Below are 23,492 nucleotides of genomic sequence, written 5' to 3'. Positions count from 1 at the left end.
TGAAAGAAATGCCGACACATCTTCCCTTCAAACCAGGAGTTAGTTTACATAATATATCATCATTTGCTACCATGAGTTTTAGAAACATTTTTGGTCCCCCCAAAAAGTTATGTGGAGACAAAAAACGTGCCACCCAATATGCAATATATTTTTGTACAAACTTTCCACTTAAAGTCAATAAAACAATGTTGTTATCAGTCAAGGTTATACTTTGAAAACAGACTTAAAAAGACAGAAACCTTTGATAACTTACAATTAGTCATTGCTAATTAGTAAGATAGCACCACAAAAATTGAAATAATAATAAAAAAATGTTTATTCAATTTGTTTTTATGTAAAATCTTCAGCATCTCAAACATTACATATGATTCTATTCTTTTTGATTTGCAAGTAAATTCAAATTATCAGAAGCCGTAGTGCAAATCACTTTGGAAAAGTATTTCCGGTTGGATGACAATATTATTACCTGCAGCTATTCGATTATTAACCAAAAGGTTGCCAACTGTATATGGAAGAGTTTTAAAACAGTGTACAGAAATAAACATGTATGAAGGGTCATTGTGAGGGCAACCCTAATCAGAAACGATCCTGTTTACCCCCCTGCAGAGTGACTGAGAGGGCACCGAGTGACGCAGGTGAGGGACAGGCGCCCACCCAGCCCCCAGACCGCACCGCTCTTATCTGCCCAGTGGAACAGAGGCGGAAGGAGTGACAAAGGCCAGGGCTTGGGGTGCGATAAGAGAGGGTCTTGTGTCCTGCCTCGGCCCTGGCTATCCACTGCGAGAGGCCATCCAAAGGCCAGGTGTTGACCACAAGCCGAATTGGGCTGTGCACCGTCAGATATCCAGAACGCTGTTGTGTGTCTGCACGAGGTTGGCGCAATGAATGGGAGGAAGAAAGACAGATACAGATGGAGAAAGGGGGTCAGGTGGAGTTCAGGGCAGATTCTTGCCAGCTGCATCACGCTGCAGGAAAGCCTAATTGCTTCCGGATCTACAGTAGGAATCTTGCCCCGCATAGTTCAGTGTTCCTGTTCTTCCCAACACCTCGCTTCTCCACGTCTTTTGTTCCTTTCAATGGGCCGTCTTCATTTCGGGGGGATTTTTTTTTTTTTTCCTCCCCGCTTCTGAACTTCTCTCACTCTTTGTCCTCCTTCTGGCTTTCAGACATTTGCTGCAGCTGGGTGGCGTGACAGAGTGTAATGATGTCTGTAGGGAAACAGTCTTTAAGTAGGATACCTCTGTCTCTCTGGCAGTCCAGCTCTTCTATGAAACCATACCAGTAGATCACAAGGCCTGGGCCAAACCTGTAACACAAACAAAACAAATGTGGCATTACTTTTATCCCTACAAGAAACATTTAATCCTATTTATGTCCAATAGTTTTGGTTATTAATTACAAAAATGTCATGTCATAACATTAATGAGATTGAACAAACAAGTGATTTGGATCTGGAGGAGCTACAGTGGCTTAAGTATTTGTCTTTAATCGCTATCCAGGCACCATCACCATCCACACCAAGTGAAAGATGAAAATCTTCCCATATCAATAATGATACTGAAATAATATTCTGTAAAAACCAGAATATTTAACCAGACCGCTGCCTGTCTTCATCAGATGCCTTCGGAAAATAAAAAGTCAGCTGGAAAAATAATTTAAAAAAAAAACCTAGCTGTTTGAAAGTGATGCACTTTATTGCAAAAAATATCTTGACAACCCATAAAGATGTTTTGAACTTCTTGCATTTTTCAATTCTATAATATTTTTTTTACAAGTATCTAAGCTGTCATTTATTTTAAGAAATGAGATGTATTTATCTGGAAAAAAATCAATTCTTCAGTGTGTTTATTTAAGGTAAGGGCTATTAGCATAGCTCTTACCTGCATCACTTACAGAAATCTGCAAAAGTATTTCTACCCATAAATTCATATTACACCTACAAATCTAGAATTGTATGTGACAGATCAAAATGAAATAGTTTATTATTGGTAAGTGTCTAAAACACAAGCACCTGTTTCAGTATTCACAAACCGGTTCTGAACTAGTTTGGATCTGTACTTTATTATTTTCATCAAGTGTTCAGTTTTTTTTTTCTTGAACAACAGAACATGAGATGAAAGTATGTAATTTTTACCCTAAATTTTCAAAGTACAACCTTGATGGTTACATCTGTACACCTTCTTCTCCATAGCGTGTGTACATGTGGGTCTTTTTTCATTCTCAAATTTTTGACCCTACGAAGATCCAAGTTGGCTCATAATGCCAATAAAATAATGTGAAGGTCAAATGTGATGTTCTTTCCCTTTTTAAAACAGTAAAAAATAATAAAAACCATGGATTCTTTTCCTTCCACTTCGTTTAAGCACAACTTTATTTCCATCACATAAAATCCCAATATAATGCAGTGAAGTCTGTGGCAGTAATGTGACAAAATGTGAAAAAGTTCAAGGCGCAGGAATACTTTTTTTCAAGACATACATAGATCATACATACTCTTTAAACATTACTGCCATGCATAAAAACATGTTGGCGTTCGACTCTGAGCACTCCACCTCCCTTGTGCAATACCAGATTGTGGGGGCTGACAGAGCTCCAGTCCCAGATACTCCATCCTCAGACAGTTAACAATGCTGTGGAGCCTCTGGAGACCCGGGGAGGAAGCCAGCCAAGGGGCCATGGAGAGCAGTGGAAGTTCAGTTCCAAGGTAAAGTACATAAAACCTTGGACATGTGATCAATCATTCCACAGTGAAATTTTACTTCAACACATGAATTTTTTATTTTTTTACTTTGATAGGGATTTTGGGAACTTTGTCTCTTGTGTGGTTATGTGAGATTATTGTAAATACCTTAATGGCTGCCTTTAAAAAGAAGAAGGAAAAAAAAACAAGATTCTGAAAATGTAAAATAACATTTTTTGGTCTGACGTGTGGAATACGTGTGTTGCGCTGTGTTGACTGGGCCTTGAGGCGGTGCATGTTTTACATACAGCACTTCTGCGGAGACAGACGTGTACAAGAAAATATGCGACTATCCACACACTCCTCCCTCCGCATTGGCCCTTGCAGCAGTACATGCTTCTGCACTCTATCCCTGCATCCTACGCTTTACAGTGTGTGATTTACGGTGCTGTATCTAGGAGCAAACAGCCCTGCAGATGCACACTCCAAGTTCACCACAATGTCACACACACACATAGCTCAGCCTCTCAGCACTGCACAAAGCTTAAAGCCCCAAAACTCCCATCATTTCCATGGTCCGCTGCTGCACCCGGACACCAATTCTTAATATGGAAATGTTATGGAGACACAATGTAAACATTTACATTAAGGCGATGACTTCTTTTCATTCGGCCGCCATGCTGCATGGATTTCCTGTGCTCTGGACGGGGAGGCGAGGCAGAGCAGAGGAGAAAAGGGCGACTGCTCTCAACTGAGTGGAGAGGGGCAAACCCTCTGAAAAGGTTAAAACTGTACATCAACAGATAAGGCGGCGGTGCACGATACATCATGTCCTGGGTCTGTCAGGGGAGGCCAAGTACAAATTGAAACTAGCAAAATTATAAACACAGGGGAGCCATGCCACCAAGGCCTTTCCATACCGTAAAGAAAATAAATGGAGTCTGAAACCTGCTCAGCATTAATACAAGTCAATAGTATGGGGACCTTGAGGCAAAAATCTTGCACATGAAAAAGAAACAACAACAGAGTGGGAGGGTCAGACGGGAAAGACAACAGCAGCCTGATAACTACAGCAGAGAGGATTCAAAACAGCATCCATGAGTTGGAACAAGCAGCTAGAAATGTACCCAATAATGCTTTATATACTACTACTGCAAGAGCATATAGGCTCTTTGAAGGTCCAACACCAGTGGAAGTAAAAAAAAATAAAGTTCAGTTTAAATTTGTAGGCAAATGATGGGTCTACTATGTAAGCTAACTTTCCTTAACCTGGCATGTACTCATTACACACGACCTCTAAGTGAGACAGGCCACCTTCCAAGAAACACCCGGCTACATAAGGAGATGGGAAAATTGTTTGTGAAATGCAGCTAATTTCAGCCAGAAAGCCACTTGACAAGACTGGGCGTGGATCGCTGCTGCCAGCCGAGCTTTCCGTAGTGTTAATGAGCGGCTGGTGGTCCCATTTTAAGCAGGTGCCAAGCAGTTTACAGTAGCAGCTTAATGAGAGCACTCTGGAACAAAAACTCTTGAATGGTGAGGAGGCAGGCGTTATTAGTGCCAGTGCACACATGCAGAATGCAGTGAAGCAAAGCATCAGACAGAGCCAATCTCTCAGACGACCTCTGAATCTTAAATGTGCAAGACATAAATGCCATACTTGCATAGAAGGGTGGTAAAACTTGCAATACTTTAACTAACGAGTGGAGAGTGTTTTAAATAATTTGACCCATGTGTTAAAGCAAAAAACAGGATAAACACATGCATGGCAAAAGTTAGTATTTGAGTGTTGTCCCAATGTGCGGTTTAAATTTTTATAAACAACGGATTTCAAAAGTGTGCACCTTTCTCAAATTATTGGGTTTTTGTGATCTGAAAAATTTGATTATGATAAATAAATTTATGCTCCAACCACCTTCCATTTGACCTATATCCTGTACAATGCAACAGAAAAATGTGAATAAAAATAATAATAAAAAAACTAATAATCCTATTTGTATAAGCTTGCACATCATTAGAAAATACTCTTCTTCATCTTTGGATCAAATTATACATCATCTTTTAGCCATAAGATAAATTGAATTTGAAAAATGGTCCACTTATCTCAGAAGAAGTTTTTAAGAGTCAACCTAACAATTGACTACATTCATTTTAAAAACTACATACGATTAATTTTGGTAATAAGCCATGTCTGGTAAGGCAGCTATTAAGACCTATCACTAAGTGCAAAATACAAAAATTTGAAAAGCTCATATTTACAGGAGTAACAAAACCACATTTTAGAATATATGCATTATAGTAAATCACAAACAATTATATTAACTAATTAGCCATCAAAGCACATTCAGAGAATCCCAAAAATATGTAAGAGGAGACAAATGATCTTTTCCAAGTGGACCCATGACAATTGTATTGCTTTTAACTCCAAACCTGTTTGGTGCAAAGAGACCAAAACTTCAAACATACAAAGTGGCAAATAAGCAAAGAAACTGACCACAAGCTAGAAAACCTATTTGTTGTCTAGGTAACATAACTTGCATCTTGCTTGTGTAACAGCACATAACTCCCTCAGCAGTTATTTTGCAGTACCTACATTTTACAGATCTGAATGTGCTGCTTATCGGTGCTGGTCATTTTGCCCCTTTGTTATTTTAAACCTTCTGGATGTTTCACAGCGAACCTTTTTGGGTGCAAAATGGAGACCTCACCCTGGGGACTATTTGTGCCAACTTTGACACTGAACTACTGACAGTATTTATCAAAAGGTAAACAGATAAATAGTAAAAATTTATATAGACTGGAATTAAATGGTTTGCTACAGATATGAAATGAAAAAGTTGGAAGCAAGGCATGAGTGGAAAATGAGCATACAAGTTAGAAATGTGCAAATGGAAATAGAAGGACCTAATAATAAATTAAAGGTAAAGTTGACACTTGATTGGAAACAATATTAGAAGAAGTAACTTTGTTTCAATATGTTGAATTTTGTGAGGGGAAAAGAATAAGACAGGCAACAAATTCTAAAATAGATTTCAGGAAATAATTTATTGGTGAAATCAAGATGAATTGACATGCAACTGTAAAATACCCCTTCCTCTTCTAGTATACTACACAGTTACTTTAAACAAAGACCCCAGAAATGATTTAGACAGTACAAGCCTCCACCTGGGGGTGAACGCTGCGTCTCTGAGGTCTCTCCATAAAAACCTCTTTGTTTCCAGCCTCCATACATCAGGCCACAAGATACAGCCTCTGAAGTGCTACTAAATATCAGCCCTATATTATTTTAATTTCTTTCTTTGTATTTATTTTGTTTTGCTGAAAAAAAAAAAAAAAAAAAAAAAAATTGAAACTTTTGAAAAAGAACTGAAACCGATCAGGTGGAAAAACAGTGGGTGAAAACAAGCCTGTCTTGAAAATGAGACAATTGTGTACATAGAAAAAGACAAAGCAAATGTGTCTTGGTGACAAATGCCCTGCTCTTTAGAGGTCACCCATTGGGAGTGCATTTCCAGGCTGGATAATGGTTGTATGATATATTAGTTTGTGTGGAATTTCAGAATATGTCGGTGATCCGGGGCTTGTATGCCAGGTGATTCGTCCCCTGCAGCTAATCGCTGTAAATCCAACGCATTGTGTATTTTAATGGCCTTACAGTAGCTGTTTGTAACAACTCAGCCTGCTGGACAACGATGACACCCCTGATAAGTAAAGCTTTTGTGCACAAATCGGGTGTTTAAAGGCTGACTTTGCCCAGAGGGGCACCCAGGCACAGGGAGGTAAATAATCCCTTGCTGCAAACTATACAACCTACTCACCATAAATAACAGGAATTGAACAGCAGAGTTCACCTCCCACAGTCAAGGTATTAACATGACTCCAGCTAAGAATAGAAGCCTCCTTTCTTCTCCACACTCCCTGCTTATTCTTTGTGAACAAGTTCAGTGCAGATCATGCATGCTAGAAAACAAACAAAGCAGACTGGTAGTCCTCACCTGTATGTTGCAATCACCAATACCTATGCATGACCCATAATCAGGTTGAAAAGAGGGCAGGACATGGTGGACACTTAGAAAGCAGACCATAATATGGTACATTTACTTTAGGGATAGACTGCTTGGAGACTCTCATAATATATAAGCATGCAACTTCCCTTTTTTTAAATTTTTCTGTCTGCTCATGAGGCATATACTGTATATGAAAATATATGTGAGCCTAGTTTCAGCCAGCTGACAGTGTGCAGTAAGAAATGGAGGAGGGACAAAGTTGCATTTTTTTCTTCTTTTCAGGAGGGCAAAACCTATCACTCTGCTCTCTCAGGAATCTCACAAAAACGACTTTAAGACAGGAGAATACGGGTTCCAACACATTTTCTAAGACAAAATTTAATATTTTACCAAGTTAAATTCTCAGTGCTCTGTCAATTTTCAAGAGCAGGTTTAAAGCATAAAGCCTGCAAAAACTACAGACCATGAAGATGGATGAGATGATTAGTGCATGAATGATTGGATGAATAGTTGGACCACAAACCGACAGTCAGGAACGAATAAAGAGATGGAAAGATGTCTGTTGTTTAATTTGGATTTTTAGGTGAACAGACCTTCTTAAGTAATATATAATACACATTTCACCAACTAATTTATATAGTTTCTGCTTAATTATTTAGCATAGTATCTATGCAAATGTGATAATAACTGTTACCTAATGTGTATCTTCTCCAATGACCACTCAGCGCTATCAAAGATTTTATCTCCCGCAATCAGTATCACTTTCTCTGACCTCACTCCCCCCAAATGCTCCAATCACCTCAACCACCTTCTCAAATTAACCAAAAGCTTATCGCCTTACTCACACACCCTCACACAATCTGACAGCTGACTGATTGCTTCAGTTATACATGATTAAGTAGCAGAGTTGATAAACATAATGACAGACTTTATTTTGAAACTATAAAAGTAAGATGGAAACACCCCGGGTCAGGTCTCCGTTTGGGTTGTAAAAGGATCGCAAATATTTCTGCCATGCTTTCTAAACATCCTCCAGTCACAGGGAGGAGCTCCGATCAGTGTTTTGAGCTCGTTAAGTCTCTTAACTGAGCATGTCGCCTAACACATTAGCAGTGTGTATCTGAGGGACAAGTGTTTTCTGTGTGTGTAATGTGGCCTGGTCCCTTCTCAGATCTACTGCGTCATGGTGAAATGTATTCTGACACTCTCTGGTCTGTCATGGAAATGGAGAAAAGCAAACCGGGTGGGATCTGGTTTTGGGCTTTGGCAAGCGTTCAAAAGTTGGACCAAAAGGGAAAGAAGGCATAACACATATCCAAATTCTCAGAAGAACATATGCAAAAAAAAAAAAAAAAAAGTTTGTTTGAAGTTAATGTACAACATATTGTTCATAAAGTGCAATCTTGGACTATTTGTAAACAATACATAGTTTACACTTCACATTACAACCAACATATTCAATCCCATATTCCAGTTTGACACAAGGCAATGCACAGTGGTGATGTGGAAGGAAATCAGCCATGTTTTTTGAACTTTTTAACCAATAAAAATTTGAAAAGTGAAGCAAACACACACGCACGCACCCCCCCACACACACCCATATATATATATATATATATATATATATATATATATATAAATTTGTACATTTTAAAAGGTATACTTCAGCAATGGATGTCAATTTACAAGTCATTAATATTTGGATGTAGTAAGCCTATAATATCTAGCAGAGGTCAACATTCATACAGTCATTACACACCTGATCTCGTGATATTGACTCTCTATCCTCAGTAAAGAACCTTTAGATCTTGATAATGGCTTGATCTCTTCAGCTACAAAACACTTACTGGGTATTCATTAAGAGTTGATGGCAATATTAATTAGAATAACTATGTCACACCCAGATGACCTTAAATATATTATAAAGAAAGAGTATAACCAAGAATATAGAGATTAGGCTGCATTCAATGTTTTTAGTTTCTAAAGCCATTCATAGTCAACGGCAATAATATAGATCTTTGCCCAGGAAGTCCTTCTGGTCTTTGACGGAGCCACATGTTTGAGTATTCTAGTTTGAGACGAGTAGCTCCGCACGCTGGTGGGTGAGACGGCTGGGGGGGGTTAGAGGCAGCCCTGACAGAAGACCGCATCGTCAGGGGGATACATGCTCCTTTAACCTGTTATTGTGAACTCCCAGCAGCCCTAGCCGATAATTGCCACCTGTCTCTTGGGGAAACACAGTCAAAGGAAAGCAGAGGGACGGCCATTTTGTGTCTGCCGCTGCTCCTCGCCCCTGCACGGTCCTGGGCCTAATCTTGCCCTTAACCCTAGCTGCTAATGTGTTTTCAATTTAGGATGTTCCCCCACTGCTACAGGCATGGCCCTAATCAACAACAGTTTGTACTGTAACCTTATCTGGCCTCGCTAGGGCAGCGTCAGCCTGACCGGGCGCCTGCAAATCTGATGCGTCCAGCAGAGTAAAGTGTTTATATGTATGGATATCATGTTTATACGTGAGGTCATAGGATGTGGACCTTCCACAGACATGCAAGCCACAGATGCAGCACCACTGATCAAAATTGGACCAAGTCACCAATGGAGCGGGAAGTTACTTTGTGAAAGAAATGTACACATTTTAGGATTAATAATTAAAAAAAGGTAGAAATATTATTTTGTTATCTTTCAGTGGGAAAATTCAAGTGGACCAGCAGGACAGTGACAGGCAAAGGGAGAATGAAGACATGGACAAAAGTAAAATTATATATATATATAAAACAAGAAACGAGAGACAGTAAAGTAAAGGCAAAGTCACAAAATGAATAAAAACAGTCCCATTTGAGACAGTAATGTTTATATAAAATCCCTGATATGAACAGTTTAGAAATAACCATTTTAAAATTAATGCAAATTCTTTAATTAACTTATTTCTCCCTTTTTATGCCCTGGCTTTAATCTACAACCATCTCAGTGCAGCCAGAATTAAAAGTCACAGTAGGGCAGGTGTGAATGTTGGCTGTGTAGGTCTTCTGACCCCAGCATCCATGAGAACAACTCTGCCCCAAAATTAGAGTCAGGTCTCTAATGTCTCCCAGAGAGAGAGAGAAAGAAAAAAAAGAAAAAGAGAGAGGCCTGGCTTTCATCCAAGTCAGCACCTTTGGAAGTGCAGTCGTATTACCACCACTAAATCAACATGTCAGCGCCCGGCCCACTGAACTTCTTCACCCAGACTCAACAGCTTACGGCTATTCTGCACAAATAATGAACTGTTGAGGAAGGCTATCTTTTAGCTAAAACAGACAAGAAACAAAATAAAGAGAATCCTTGTATGTGCATATGTTGTACTCTCTGTTCTCGTTTCAGTAAATCAGCCAAAACTGACTAGAGGTTTCCTGCAAACCCATATTGGTCTGTGTGTCCAGGCTGCATCTGCCCGGGTTGAGTTTGGAAGCGAAGGTCCGCAGAAATCTGTGTGCTTACTCGGCAGTCTGTTTACATTCCTAAGGGTAATTTTAGCCCCCTGGGGGGAGCAGAGCAGGAGGGCTAACATGTCGTTGGGGCTTGTCAGTGTTCAAGCAGCCGGCACAGTGGCGGCACCTAGACATCTGGGTGGTAGGTAAATACACACATACAGACAGACCCCCTGTAGAGAACAAAAAGAAATACTTCATCTTAGGTATTATCCGACTTCTTATTGTTAAGTTATTGTTAGTGTAAAGCAATTTAAGGAGCCAATCGGAATGTTTTACTGAATATCAATTGCTCTTTGACAAATGTACAGCAATGAGTGGTCAACAGAAGCATGAGTCCAGTCCTGCCAAAAGGCCCGCTTCAGGGCGCCATTAGCTTTGGACAACATAGGCTAGCCCCAGTATTTTCACTGAAAATCGGGAGAGAAAATCTAATTTTATTGTTGTTTTTAGAAATTTGCTTAGCAAACACGTCAATAATCTCTCCACAAGAAAAGCAAAGGGCTTTTGTGTGTGTGCTGGGATTTGTCCTCCTCCCGGAGAAGTCCTTTCCAAGGACAAGGAAGCAAAATGCCTGTTGTGTTTGGTATGTTTGTGTGTGAACGCACAGGTAAGAAAGAAGGAGAGAGACAGAGAGATAGGGAGGGAGGGAAGAACGGAGCGACTCGGAGCTTATCGAAACTAATTAGGCAAGGGATCAGGATGGAAGTTAAATACTGAGCTACATGTAATGAAAGAAGCAGAGTGGGGGACATCTAAGGGTCAGACCCACACCAAACAGCGGTCCTCAGGCAATCTGGTATTGATTTTCACTCGTTTGGGGATGAAGGTGGATGGGAGGGAACCATGGAGAGGCAGTGGGGCAGAGTCTAAGGGTCTCGTGAGTTGTCAACTTGACAGTTTAACCCCTTTTGGAGCAGAACAAACAAACAGAAGGATCTCCTGGGCTGACAGCGTTGATCTGTCATTGCGATGACACTGCAAAGCCCCACACAATGCCCACACAGGAGATGCGAGTGGGGAGGAAAAAAAGGGAGGGAAAGTGAGCTGATACAAATATGCACAGACACGTACCTTAAGCCCATGAAATTTAAATATTCTAGATGATTGAGAGAACAGCACTTTGGATTCTACAAAGTGTTGCCTGTATGATCAATAAAAGTAACCTGATTTATAAGAAATGCTGCACTGTTTGTATGGTTTATGCTCCTCTGGGATAAATATCCCAGATTTTATTTATTAAATTTCTGTTAATGCTACAAATCTCTTTTCACTTTAAAATGAATATATTTCAGAGTTTATAAGTAGAACACAAGGCTTTAATCCTTCTCTCTTTTTTATCATTTCAGAGGAAAGAAAACACAAAAGTCTGTGAAATCTATTACAGTTACAATTTTCTGTGGAGTTTGTACCAGCTTGGTATTAGTTACAGGGTGTAGTTGCTGTGACAGACTACCTAGTTACAGGTTTATTGGAGAAAAGCATTTTCATCATTTTCATATAAAAAATGGAAGCATCTCTCTTACCTTCAGATGGAAACTAAAACATAAGCTAACAATGCTGCAAAGAGACGCTGTAGTACCATACATTGTGGACTCCAGAGTGTTGACAAAAAAAGAAAAAAAAAGGCTAGATCAAATAGCTTCGAGGTACATAATTTATATAATGATGGTGTGGCAATGAAGAACCTTTGAACCTTTGGGTTCACAATCTAATAGTTCATTGGTCAACTCTACGTGAAACATAACAAATCAGACATGGACTGGTTACCAGGATCATAGTGTACTAGGATTTTAAGTGGCAATGCTAACACTGCTAAAGTTGCTCAGCATTATGTTTTTGCAAGGCATCTCCAATTACTGAGAGAAAGGTAAAGCGTAACAAGAGTTCTCTCCAGCAGGCTGCAGTACAGATTGACACGGCCGCCCTCTCCCCACCTGTCGCTATGTACCAACTCCAAATTTGCTGAAACAAAGTCTTTTTCTTGCTTGGAATAAAAAAATTGGTTGTTTGGAAAGGTCTTTTCCACTAAAATTGATGTCTGAGTCACATTGGATTTAAAGTAATAAGTTTTATTTTTAAAAAATAACACAATTGCATTTTTTTAACAAGCATTTTTCTTTCATATCCTTCTTTAACTAGTTTGAGTAGCTAATATAGAATGAGAAAATCTTTAATTTGATTACTTGATTAATCGTCAGAATGGACCTTACCAGAGGGGCCGCTTTTCATTGGCTGATGCTCATTCTACGTGGTCACGTGGTTGGCGGTCTCACAAACACACGCTTCCCGTTAACTAAGTACAGCATAATAGCAGTACTGATACAACTTCTGCACAGTCTTACGTTAGCTAAACAGCTCAATATGCAATGTATACTGTATGTGACATACACTAAAGATTTTATTTTAGCAGAGAAGGCTTTGGACTAAACTGTTACTCGTGTTAGCCACAATAGCACCAAGTACAGCTAGTCAATCAACCATCGCTGTGTTCAGGGAAGCGCTGATTAATAATCGAGAAATAAATATCAAGCCTGGAAACTTGATATCGTAATGGACTGAATATTAACGTAATCTTTGCTCGTCTTGCGGGGCGCAGGCGGTTGCCACGGTAACAGGTGTGCTTAAACTACAAAGAGAGAGAGAGTAAAAAAGGTAGATCAATGGTTTTGAGTTGATCACCTGTTCGGGTTATTTTACCTTTGTTTACCTTTGCTGTGGCGCATTACAGCCGCTGTAGTTTTTAAACGTTGGACTACGTTGGACTCATTTGTGACTATACGTCATTCACAACAAATATTAAATAGAACAAATATATTTCATAAAATTTTAACAAACAAATGGCTTCTACCGCGATAATTATGTGAAATTAAATTAATTATATCCCAGCTTGAGAAGATTTGCCTTTACCTTAACAGAACTCTTTGGATCCTTCTATCAGTCTGTAGCTTCTCATATTGAAGTCATCAAACCAAAGTTCAGATCATCCATAACTGACTGACACCTGCTAGCCTCAGGTTTGCAACCAGCTTGTGACTGAGAAACCAGTAACTTCCTCCCAGATGATGATATGAACTTGTTACCTCCTCTGTCCATTGTAGTAGCTGATATATTGTGAAAATCCGGTAGAAATGATGCACTAATGGAGTCATTTTTACATAGAAACAACACGCTACGAGGCTTTGCTTGTGAGACTTGTGGTCACGTGGGTCGGTTGTGGGCGGAGCTTGGTAAGGTCCATTATGGCTGGATTACTCAATTACTAAAATAATAATTTACAACATGCATTATGGTAATATTTAAAATGAGTTGACAGCTTGCTTTAGTTGCAAACTGTTGCTACATTTTCATCTTTCACTCCTCAAGAAATAAAGACGTCACAAATAAACACCATTCTAAACAATCTGAAAGACACACAGACGTTGGTGCTCCTCTCTTATCATTCACTGTGCAACCTGTCACCCTAAGCACCTTCCCTCTCATGTCTATAAACACTTGAAGACCTCTCTCACTCTTCCCTCAAGACTGCCTCATCGTTCTGTCACATTGCCAAAGGGGACTCCATTAGCCTGGCCAACTCTCACTTATACTTAGCACACTGCTACACACGCACACAGACATGCACGCACATGGGCTGGTGGATACTTTCCACATTAAATTAGAGTGGCCCCTACCCTCCTTGTTATGGCCTGGGAATGCTCCATCATCACGGATGCTACGGGGTCCCTCACTTGTCAGAAGTTGTCAGACAGATAGGGAGTCTGGATACACACAGCTGACAGGTAATCTTAATGTCTTCAATTAGCCCAATTATGCCTGTCATAAACAATTCGATAAGTGCTCAACCAACACAAACAGATAAATGCACGCATAAGAGCGCAGAGACGCACAAGCTCACACATGGGGGTCTGCAGGGTATTAATGAGAAGGGTAATGGGTATATCAGTGGACGGTTGACTTGCTTCTCGTATCAAGCAGGGGTGTGTCCCCATCCCTTGCTCTCAGCTGTGCACCGCTGGCTGCAAGCGGGTCACTTCAAATTGTACCATCTCCTTTCATTAGCACATTGCCGAATGAGAATCTGAAAGGCCGTGACAAAATTCATTTGAGACGAGTGGGAGCAGATTGCCTGAAGCAGGTGCTATAAGGGAGATAAAACAAAAGCAACACCTTTGTGAAGCTCTGTGTGTGTATGTGTGCCTGTGATTTCTCTTTGTGTATTTGAGTGCGAGAGGGCTTTTTTCCTGGTCTTCAAAATCTGTTCCCCTCATTGCTATGGTAAATGGATAACGACAGAAGAGTACCCTAAAAAAACACATCCTAGGGAACAGATGAGAATCGGCCATGTGTGCACATGGCGTCTTCAGAAAGATGCGGTCTTATCTAAATATTACTTCACTAGGAAATAAATCATTCCAACACCTGTATGTGTAAGACATATCATTGTTAACCATGTTTAATTATGGCCTCCCTTTTTATAATGTCTTATTAAGTGAAGAATTAGCAAGTTGACAACAGTGACCTTACCAAGAACTGCATGTATCCTTCCAGATCCAAAAAAATAATCACAGCTCTAAAAGGTGAGCTCGGTGCTAAAACTGTGCACATCAAAACTACACAACTACAATCAGGCATGGTGGAAGGAGTATCACTCTTTGTTGTGATGTCCTAAGGTCATAGTTTCATCAGCTGAAACTAGGATCATATGGAAGAGGGACACATTGTGAATGACTACAAATATGAATCACCTTTAACATAAATCTATCAGGTTTATGCTAAAAAGCAGAGAAACTTTATGGTTCAGCAAAAAATTACCCAAAGCAAACACTTCAATCAATAAACAGATGCCTTTAGCAGAATATTTAACTTCTGGAATAGCTCAAGAAAACCAGACCTGTATCTAAAACACACGTCAATAAAAATCACATTATTTCATTTTTTCCCCAAAAAAATATTTCAAGTTGGTTTTCAGTGAGGTTGTAAAGGTTATAGGTCACCTTAAAACAGTTCTGAATTGATATTTGTTTCTTTATAAATGACAGAAATTTTACTATAAATGTGTAGAACCTTAATATTGGCTGCAAGTTCACAAAAAATTTATTTTAACATCCATTTCTATTTACAAGTCAGTTTATTACCAACTGTTATTATCAATATTTGAACAATACATGTCTAATCAACATAGACCTGTTCTTGAGTAAAGGGGCTTCCAACACTGCTTTATTCTTGGGGTGTTAGAAGGCAAAAAAAAAAAAAAGGTACAACATGTGCCACTTCAAAGAAGTAAAAGTAGGACAAGCAAGGAAACTATACTCAAAGACTGATGAATCTGACTACTTCTGACTCTCACCCAAAGTGATGGCTAAAAAACCATTGGTAGAGGGGTTGGGGCACGGGGGAGGAGAGGAAGAAAGAGGGCCAGGAAGCAAAAAGCCGTCACAGGGAAGTTGTAATAGGAAATTGCTTTTGGCAACTATTTGTTCAAGCACCAGATTTTTTTCGTCTTTATGCCAACCCAGCGAGCCCCCATTGGAAAACAGGGCAGGTCCCCCTAATGAGTAATCTATTTCAAAGAAGTCGTGTCTGGGCATGACAGTTTACTGAGAGGCTTGAAGAACTGGTAATTACCAGTGTTACGGGGCAATTAATGCATATTACACTGCGGCACTCATGGCGGTGACTGTCAGCTCCCCAATAAAAATGAGCACTCTTCAGCTAAAGGGTGACATTAATTGGGCCCTTAATGACTATGCAGAGGAACCAAGCCAAATAGGAACAAAACAGGGGACTCACTCTGACACTAGCAGAGGGCTGAAAATTGGACTAGAAATGAGATTAATTGCTGTTTAGAAAAAAAAGATGGGGAAAGGTGGTGAGGAGGAGGGGGGAGAGAGAGGTTGAAATTATAGGGTACAGAAAGCAAGAACTGTTCATAGAGATGACAATTCAATTAATTATTTTACACTGTATTTTCTTTACCTTAGGAAGTGTCGACAGGACTCTGACCCAGTTTGGGGTTTTGATATGTAGCTCATTGCATCCCAGCTGCACACATGCACATTCTAAAGCCACAACACAAAGTCAGACGGTGGCATGTTCAATATGATAACATGTCAAGAGTCTTATCAAAAGGTAGAAAAGGAGGAATGAATAGTTACAGTGCTTTAAATAAATATTCACACCTTTTTTATATTTTTACACATATAAATGCTTTGTCTTCAGCAGGAACTGATCAGAATTAATTGGAAACTGAAGGGTGTTATTACTGGAAATTAAAAATATAGACTCAGAGGCTGCAAAGGACTTGAGACTTGGGCGAAGCTTCATTTTCTAGCAGGATGACCCTATACATAGAGCCACAGCCACAATAAAATAGTTTAGATCACGGGTCACCAACCTTTTTGAAACTGAGAGCTACTTCATGGGTACGGAGTCATAGAAAGGGCTACCAGTTTCATAAACTCTTCTGAAATAACAAATTTGCTCAGTTTGCCTCTTATTAATACATTATTAAAGACTCATGATCATCTATATGAAGATAAATCACCTTAATGATTTCACACAATCATCGGCAATGACAAGGTGTGAAACAGATATCAATATTCAAACCTTTATTAATCACAGTAATCGATACATTTTCTATGATGATCACTTACATGATAGAAAATTGTCCCATTTTCATAAGCCAATAACAAATCCTTTTAACAAACGATGCACCATGTCGCACTGTTTCAAAAAGTTATAAATTATGTAATGTTAAAGGACAATCAAATATTTATGAAAATCACATATTTCATGAATACATATTTTTAAATAAATCTTGTCACATTTTGAACCAATTACTGAATGTGCTGCATTTTTAACAAAATTACATACATTAACTTACATGTCATGAACACATGTTTAAAATGAACAAAATTCTTAAATATTTTTCATTTATATTTGCCATGGCACTGCCATGTTGCCACTGACATCAGGTCCTTGTTAATAGGAAGACTGACATTGCATGCTGTTCACCAGTGTAGTGTAATCTGGTGTGTAACTTGACGCTGCAACTGTGAGTGAGTCTTTCAGATGTGCGTCAGTGAGGCGTCTAATGAACATGTCTTAAGATAGATATTTTAAAATATATATAAATACACACAAAAAAAAGAATAACAACTGAATAAAATGAAATTTTAGACGCAGCTCAGTAGTGAGTTGTGCTATTTTTAGAACTTGCTCCGCGGGCAACTGACAAGGTCCCCTCAGGCGACCGTGTTGGTGACCCCTGGTTTAGATCAATAGTTCTTAATGTGTTAGAATGATCCAGGAGAAGCCCACAGCTAAATTTGACAGAATTTGTGAAAAGGTTTGAAAATTAATGTTCACAGATATTTTCCAACCAAATTGAACAACAAAAAGTTCAGTACGAACATGTGCAAAGTTGTAGGATACAGCACAAACGTTGCAGTTGTAATGCCAATGAAATGTGGTCCTACAAAATATTTACTAAGTATTTGCTGAATGCATGACACAATTTCAGCATTATGTTTAGTACAAGAGAAAATCAAAAATAACAAAAAATCCCAAAACACATATATTCCTTTCACTTTATTACTTTGTGTTGGTCTATCACATAAAAACTTAGTAAAGTACACTGAAATTGGAAGGATCAAGGGGTATGAATAATTCTACTAGGCACTAAACATGTACACAAATAAGTATATCTAAAGGAATGATTAATGAAACATAGATTTCCTGTTATGGTCGTAAAAAATTGTGTTAAAAACTAGCATTTTGGGTTTTCAAAGTTCTCTTAGAGTGCCTTTGGTATTTAGTGTATATTTCTATTAAAAGAACGCATAAAGAATTAAGCAGAACTTTCAGAACAGTGCAGACCTTCCACCCCCAGCAATGTTTGTTTGGAAAAAGATCAAGGATGTAGCAGAAGCATAAGTAACTCTGATTAATGTTGCTAAAGCTAGGCACGTACCTGAATATGCAAGGCCCAAACGCTTAAAAAAAATAAAATAAAATCAGCATGCAAAACATGCCGTCATTTGCATACATTTTTGATTCTGGATTTCCTTGCTATTTAAATATGCAGTTAGAAATAGTCCAGCACTGCCTCTTGCGCTGTCACGCTGCACACTCACACTGTCATTGGTCCTGATAGAACTACTCGTCTTCAAAGGGAGCTTTGCAGTGGAGATGCAAATATTTGAATTGCAAAAACACATCATTTTCCGAGGGGGGTGGGTGAGGGGTTCAAGACAACTTTTTAGAGGTGAAATACGCTCCCAACCCCCATCAAGCTAACCTACTGTGCACAGCACAAAAAAAGTCAACATATTCATCGCTTTAGCGCTCTCCTCGCTAATTTACCATATCCAAATTTGTGTAATGGGATATGACATATTTTAGAGGGGATTGCAGGGGGAGAAAAAAACTTTAATTTGAGGAGAGAACCATAAAATGTTTAAGCTGCTCCCGTATTTAACTGAAATCCACCGTATAAATCCAGGTTCTCAGACACCCTGACACGGGTTTGATTATAGACTGAAGTGTAATTAGCTGCTTAAGTTGTCCTCTGCAAGGTTGGAGTGAACCTTACTACCATCCTCACCAGATCTTTCAGCGCACAGAGACCTTTAGTTTCTTGCAGGGGTATCTGTCTCATCCAGATGCAGCACAGCAGGTTTCCAGGCTAGTTTACAGGCATGCACTGCAGGAACAAATCTGACAGTTTGTAAATTAAGCAAAAACCAAGTGAAAGCAAAAAAAACCTTTTCCTGTTAAGTTATTTAATTTATGGCATATGTCAAAGTATGAATGATGCCATTCGATGTCAGAATACATGCATCACTTTCCCGTGAAAGTAAGAGAACTGTTCTTTGAAAGATCATAAATAACACTAAATATCAATGTTTAGATCCCTGACAAAAAAGTGAGAAACATTCAATACTGCCTCTTTTTAGAAATGTGCAAATATGACAATTTTGTATCGTGATAACTCGGGGCAAATTGATCAGTTATGTGAATCATCATGGTTTTGTTCAAATGAAATGAAAACAGGGTTCTTGCACAACATATATCAAAATTTTGAACTTCTTCAGACTGACATTCCCAGAGATTTCACTACTTAAAATCAATTTTTACAAAACAAAACATCACAATATATATATATATATATATATATATATATATATATATATATATATATATATATATATATATATATATATATATATATATATATATATATTTACAGTGGTCAAAGTTTAAACATCTACATGAATTTATCAAGAATGAAACATAAATTGTCCATTAATTTGACTACATTACTACACCTGTTACATTAAACATGATTTTAAATCATATAAAAATAAGAATTCCAATAAATCACATTTTTAGTGAATTTCTGAAAGGTAAATGTGAACTGACAGTAAAAATTATCGCTATATTACGTTATATTGCAAAAAGTTCTTTCGCCTTGCATACAAAATCTAACTTTTTGTAATTGTTGCAGTATGAAATGTAAGATGTTGTTCTATGATTAAATACTAAGAAAGCATCAAATCAAAATCCATCGACTGTACTGAAAAGAGGAGTTTAATTAAGCCTGGGTATGTAACACATTCATTTTGAATAATTTTAAGAAACAGCTAAAAACATCCAGACAGGCCATTGCTTAATATGTTTCTTGCCTTTTTTTTCTCCCCTCCAGGGGGTCTTTTGTGGGCTCTAGTGTCCCTTATATGAACGTATGCTGACAGGAAAAGGGGAAGGAGAGGGGGGAAGACATGCGGCACATATCACCGGGTCCGGGAATCAAACCCGCGGCGGCCGCGTCGAGGACTCAAGGCCTCCAAACTTGGGTCGCGCTATCCCCTACGCCACCACAGCACGCCCTATACTTTTCTTGCTTTAATTGTTCTGTCTTTGTGAAGCACTTTGTGATCAATAAGTCTGTGAAAGGTGCTATTGTAATATCATTTATGCAATTATTTTAATTGCATAAAATATTTTAATGCACTTTTTTAAAAACACATACAAGGGTTCTGGCTGGAACATTTATAGATATTCTTCTCTGATATGCCCCTAAATGAAATGCACAAGTGACATCCACAAAGAGTAGAGATGGACAATAAAGCTGCAATTAAGCAATTAATTAATTACAGATCCTGCAATTAAGTATTTGAACTTTTAATCAAATCCCACCACAAATTTTAATTGTTCCTCTTGCAAAGACATTGTAAGCATTAACCAGAGCTGTTCACAGCCCAATCCTACCAACAGTCCAACCCTCTGGTGGCCATCTCCTGCAGCACCAGACTCCACGCAGACAACCTGGAGACGGGTCTGAGCAGCAGTCAAACCTGAATGATGGATAGCTTTACCACATAATGACCTCTGTCACTAGGCTTTTGCCCTAAATCAATGTTGCCGATAAGAGCCCTGCCCCAATGCTTACCTTGATACAAACCTTATCTTTGGCAGGAGGAAGTATGAGTAATAACTAAAGACAAGCAACAACAAAACCACTAACCCTACCTTGTCAAACATAATTTACAATCTATATCCTTTTGCTCCCCCCTCTGCAGTTAAACAGTAATTATGAGAATTGGAGCAGCGAGTTTGGAAGATTAACCTGTAGGCAGAACTGTTCAAGTATCTGGGCTGCAAATGAGGCACATTTTTATAAGAAGACAGCCAAAAGACTGATGAACCCCCATCTGGAGTTGCCAGCATGCACAAATTAATTTGCAAAGTTATGAGTAAGAGTAAGGGTAAAGATTGAGGTTTAAAGGAGAACTGACAAGAAAAAGAGGTAAAGACTTTATGAGAATTACTGCACTGAGACCTTTCTGTAGTTTTTCATTTGACTGCACACGACAATTTGTGTGTGTGCGTGTGTGTGTGTGTGTGTGTGTGTGTGTGTGTGCAGAGTAATGCAAGAGCAAGACTTCCAGGCAGGCAGAACAGAGAGAGACCAAACATGACATCAAACGTCGCAATTACCTGACCTCTCTCTTTCTCTCTCTCTCTCTGAGTCAGACTAAAAAAAAACAGCCTTTAAAACTCTGATTAAAATATGTTTGCGTTCTCATTCAAAATGACATTTGACAAGGTTAGTAATATTTCAACTTACTGCAAAAACATTCCTCTAGACATAATCCTTTTTTCCATTACTTTGTAGGGGTGCAGGTAACCTCATAGTGTGTTTCCCATGAACTCAGAGCTTCACTTTAAAAACAAAATGACCAGGAGTGAAAAAAATAAGAGGGAGTAGCTCTAGAATTCACTCGTGTGTTTTGTTTCAGCCACAGAGGTGAAGCTAATGGTTTCTGATCCCTATTCAGGGCATTTATCTCCTTCTCTAATTTAAACCAGAACACATTCCAAAACAAAGAGTTTTTTTTCCACCTTCCATCAATAAGTATGGAGTCTAAGGGGGCGTGGATTGTTGTCAGATCTGTGAATAACAGAGATTCACAAATCAGTCTGCACCTCACCGACATACATTTTCTGTTTTCTTAGAGGTCTAACATGCAGATCCAGATTTTGAGCAAATTCTGAGAATTTGAATTTAATTAAGAAACATAATCTCAATGTATCACAGTAGGGAATGCTTCCATAAATAGTTGGAAATCTCAAGTTTTAATTCCTTTAATGAATGAAAAATTAAACAAATTCATCAGCATTTGACTAGCTAATCCCCCAGTGGAGCCAAGCAAGCAACATTTTGAGGATTTTAACATTTGGTGCATCTCTAGTGAATAACGTTCCTCAAACTGTTAAATCTCATCTTCACCAAACACAGGGAGGGGGTGAATGCAACTGTACAGTTAAAACTTTTACTCGGAATAATTGAACTTCAAGATTATTTTCCTAATGCACCACTCAGAAAACTTGCAAGAACAAGAAGCAAACAGTCACAGAGACTTCCGCCAGTTCTGATAAATCAAGCTGGAGGATAAAAGAAAAAAAAGGAGACGAGAACTAGCCAGGCCAAAACTCTGTCTTAAGTTTAATACAGTTTTCACAACCATTCGAGTGGCAGCAGAAAAGAATGCGAAGTGTCGGAAAATACAGTGAGTCAGCCCATAGCTTAGCTGTAGCTGCGCTCAAATGGAAGTGGCACCTCCTATCAGAGGCCTTTCACCAGACAACTCTATTCTGCCCATTCCCCTCGTATCCTCTGTGACAACGTTTGCAAAAAATAAGAGTGGTCATTTAAAACACGCACCCGTCATCTCGGAGACGGATTCTGAGTGTAACACAGGGAAAGATACATGGTGCAAATGTCTGTGCCGATATGGATTTCAGTCAAAATGAGAAATAGATTTCTGTGACATCTTCGTGGCGGCTCTTCAAAGAGGGCAGGTCAAACCCCCCAAACTCTGAAGAGTTTCTGTTTCACTTGTTCTGAAATGTATGCCTCTGTTATCTTGCATCAGTCCAAAGGGGAAAAAAAAAAAGAGATTGGGTTGCGTTCTTTTAAGCTCTCCGCTTATGTTGGAACATCACATCAACAGTAGAAAGAAATGGACTGTAGATCATGTAATTACTTTAACTCCATCTCCCCATGTTCCAACTTTTGCTCACTAAAACCAATACTAGGAGAATAAATAATCTGCAATCAAGACAGGTGGACTTTTCTTCAAACCGAAGATTGAAGACAAATCTTTTGACCTAATGGATCTTCGGCTTCCACCCGAAGAATTGATGAGCAAAATCAGAAGGTCAACACTTGGACAGAGGCTCCTCGTGTGTCTCTGATTACACAGTCCTTCTAAAGGACAGGCAGGCAGAGAAGTTTAAGCTATCAAGCAATCAGACCGCCGGGAGACGTGAAACTCACACCGCAGGGAGGAAAGGGTGAGCGCTTCCCTGGTACAAAGATTTCTGGGGGTGGGGGACGAACTAATGTATCCAAAGCATCTCTTTCAATGGAGACGGATGAATCAGTATCAATCAATGACACATTTTATTTCTTTGTTAGCATTATAAAGGCTTATTAAAGTGACAAAGTTTTATAATTAAAGCCTGAGCAGATAGTCCAACTGATTAACTAATAGTTTGTGAGCCCGTCTTCAAATCGAAAAGGTCTAACAAGCTCACATCAGCCCATACCAGAACCAGAACTTTTGGCATCTCACTCAATCTTCAGCTCCTTCCCTGTAACTGATGACAGACTGAGTCCATCCATGGAGTCTGTGAACTGTCACTATCTCTTCTTCAGTCCATAAAGCCTTTTTAATAAATTTTTACTTCAGATATTTCTTGGACCGGTTGTAGATGCTTTAGCTTGACCTCCTTAGGCTGCACTCTCCCTCATTACACATCATCTGC

At 39.0% G+C, this 23,492-nt stretch overlaps 1 protein-coding gene across 2 annotated transcripts in view; it reads right to left on the bottom strand.

The window, feature by feature from the left end:
* Window positions 1–292: 292 nt before the first annotated feature.
* cdin1 (CDAN1 interacting nuclease 1) overlaps window positions 293–23,492 on the bottom strand; it is a 65,330-nt gene continuing 42,130 nt past the window's right edge. For both annotated transcript variants that reach the window (XM_044143401.1, XM_044143402.1), the window contains exon 12: window positions 293–1,306. In XM_044143401.1, the coding sequence (XP_043999336.1) occupies window positions 1,138–1,306 (169 nt within the window). In that variant the 3' untranslated portion in view covers window positions 293–1,137. The remainder of the gene's footprint in view (window positions 1,307–23,492) is intronic.

The sequence above is a fragment of the Gambusia affinis genome, linkage group LG16 (assembly GCF_019740435.1).
Source record: "Gambusia affinis linkage group LG16, SWU_Gaff_1.0, whole genome shotgun sequence".
NCBI lineage: Eukaryota > Metazoa > Chordata > Actinopteri > Cyprinodontiformes > Poeciliidae > Gambusia > Gambusia affinis.
The sequence above is the reverse complement of the archived record's forward strand: the minus strand, read 5'-3'. Positions and strand labels throughout refer to the sequence as shown.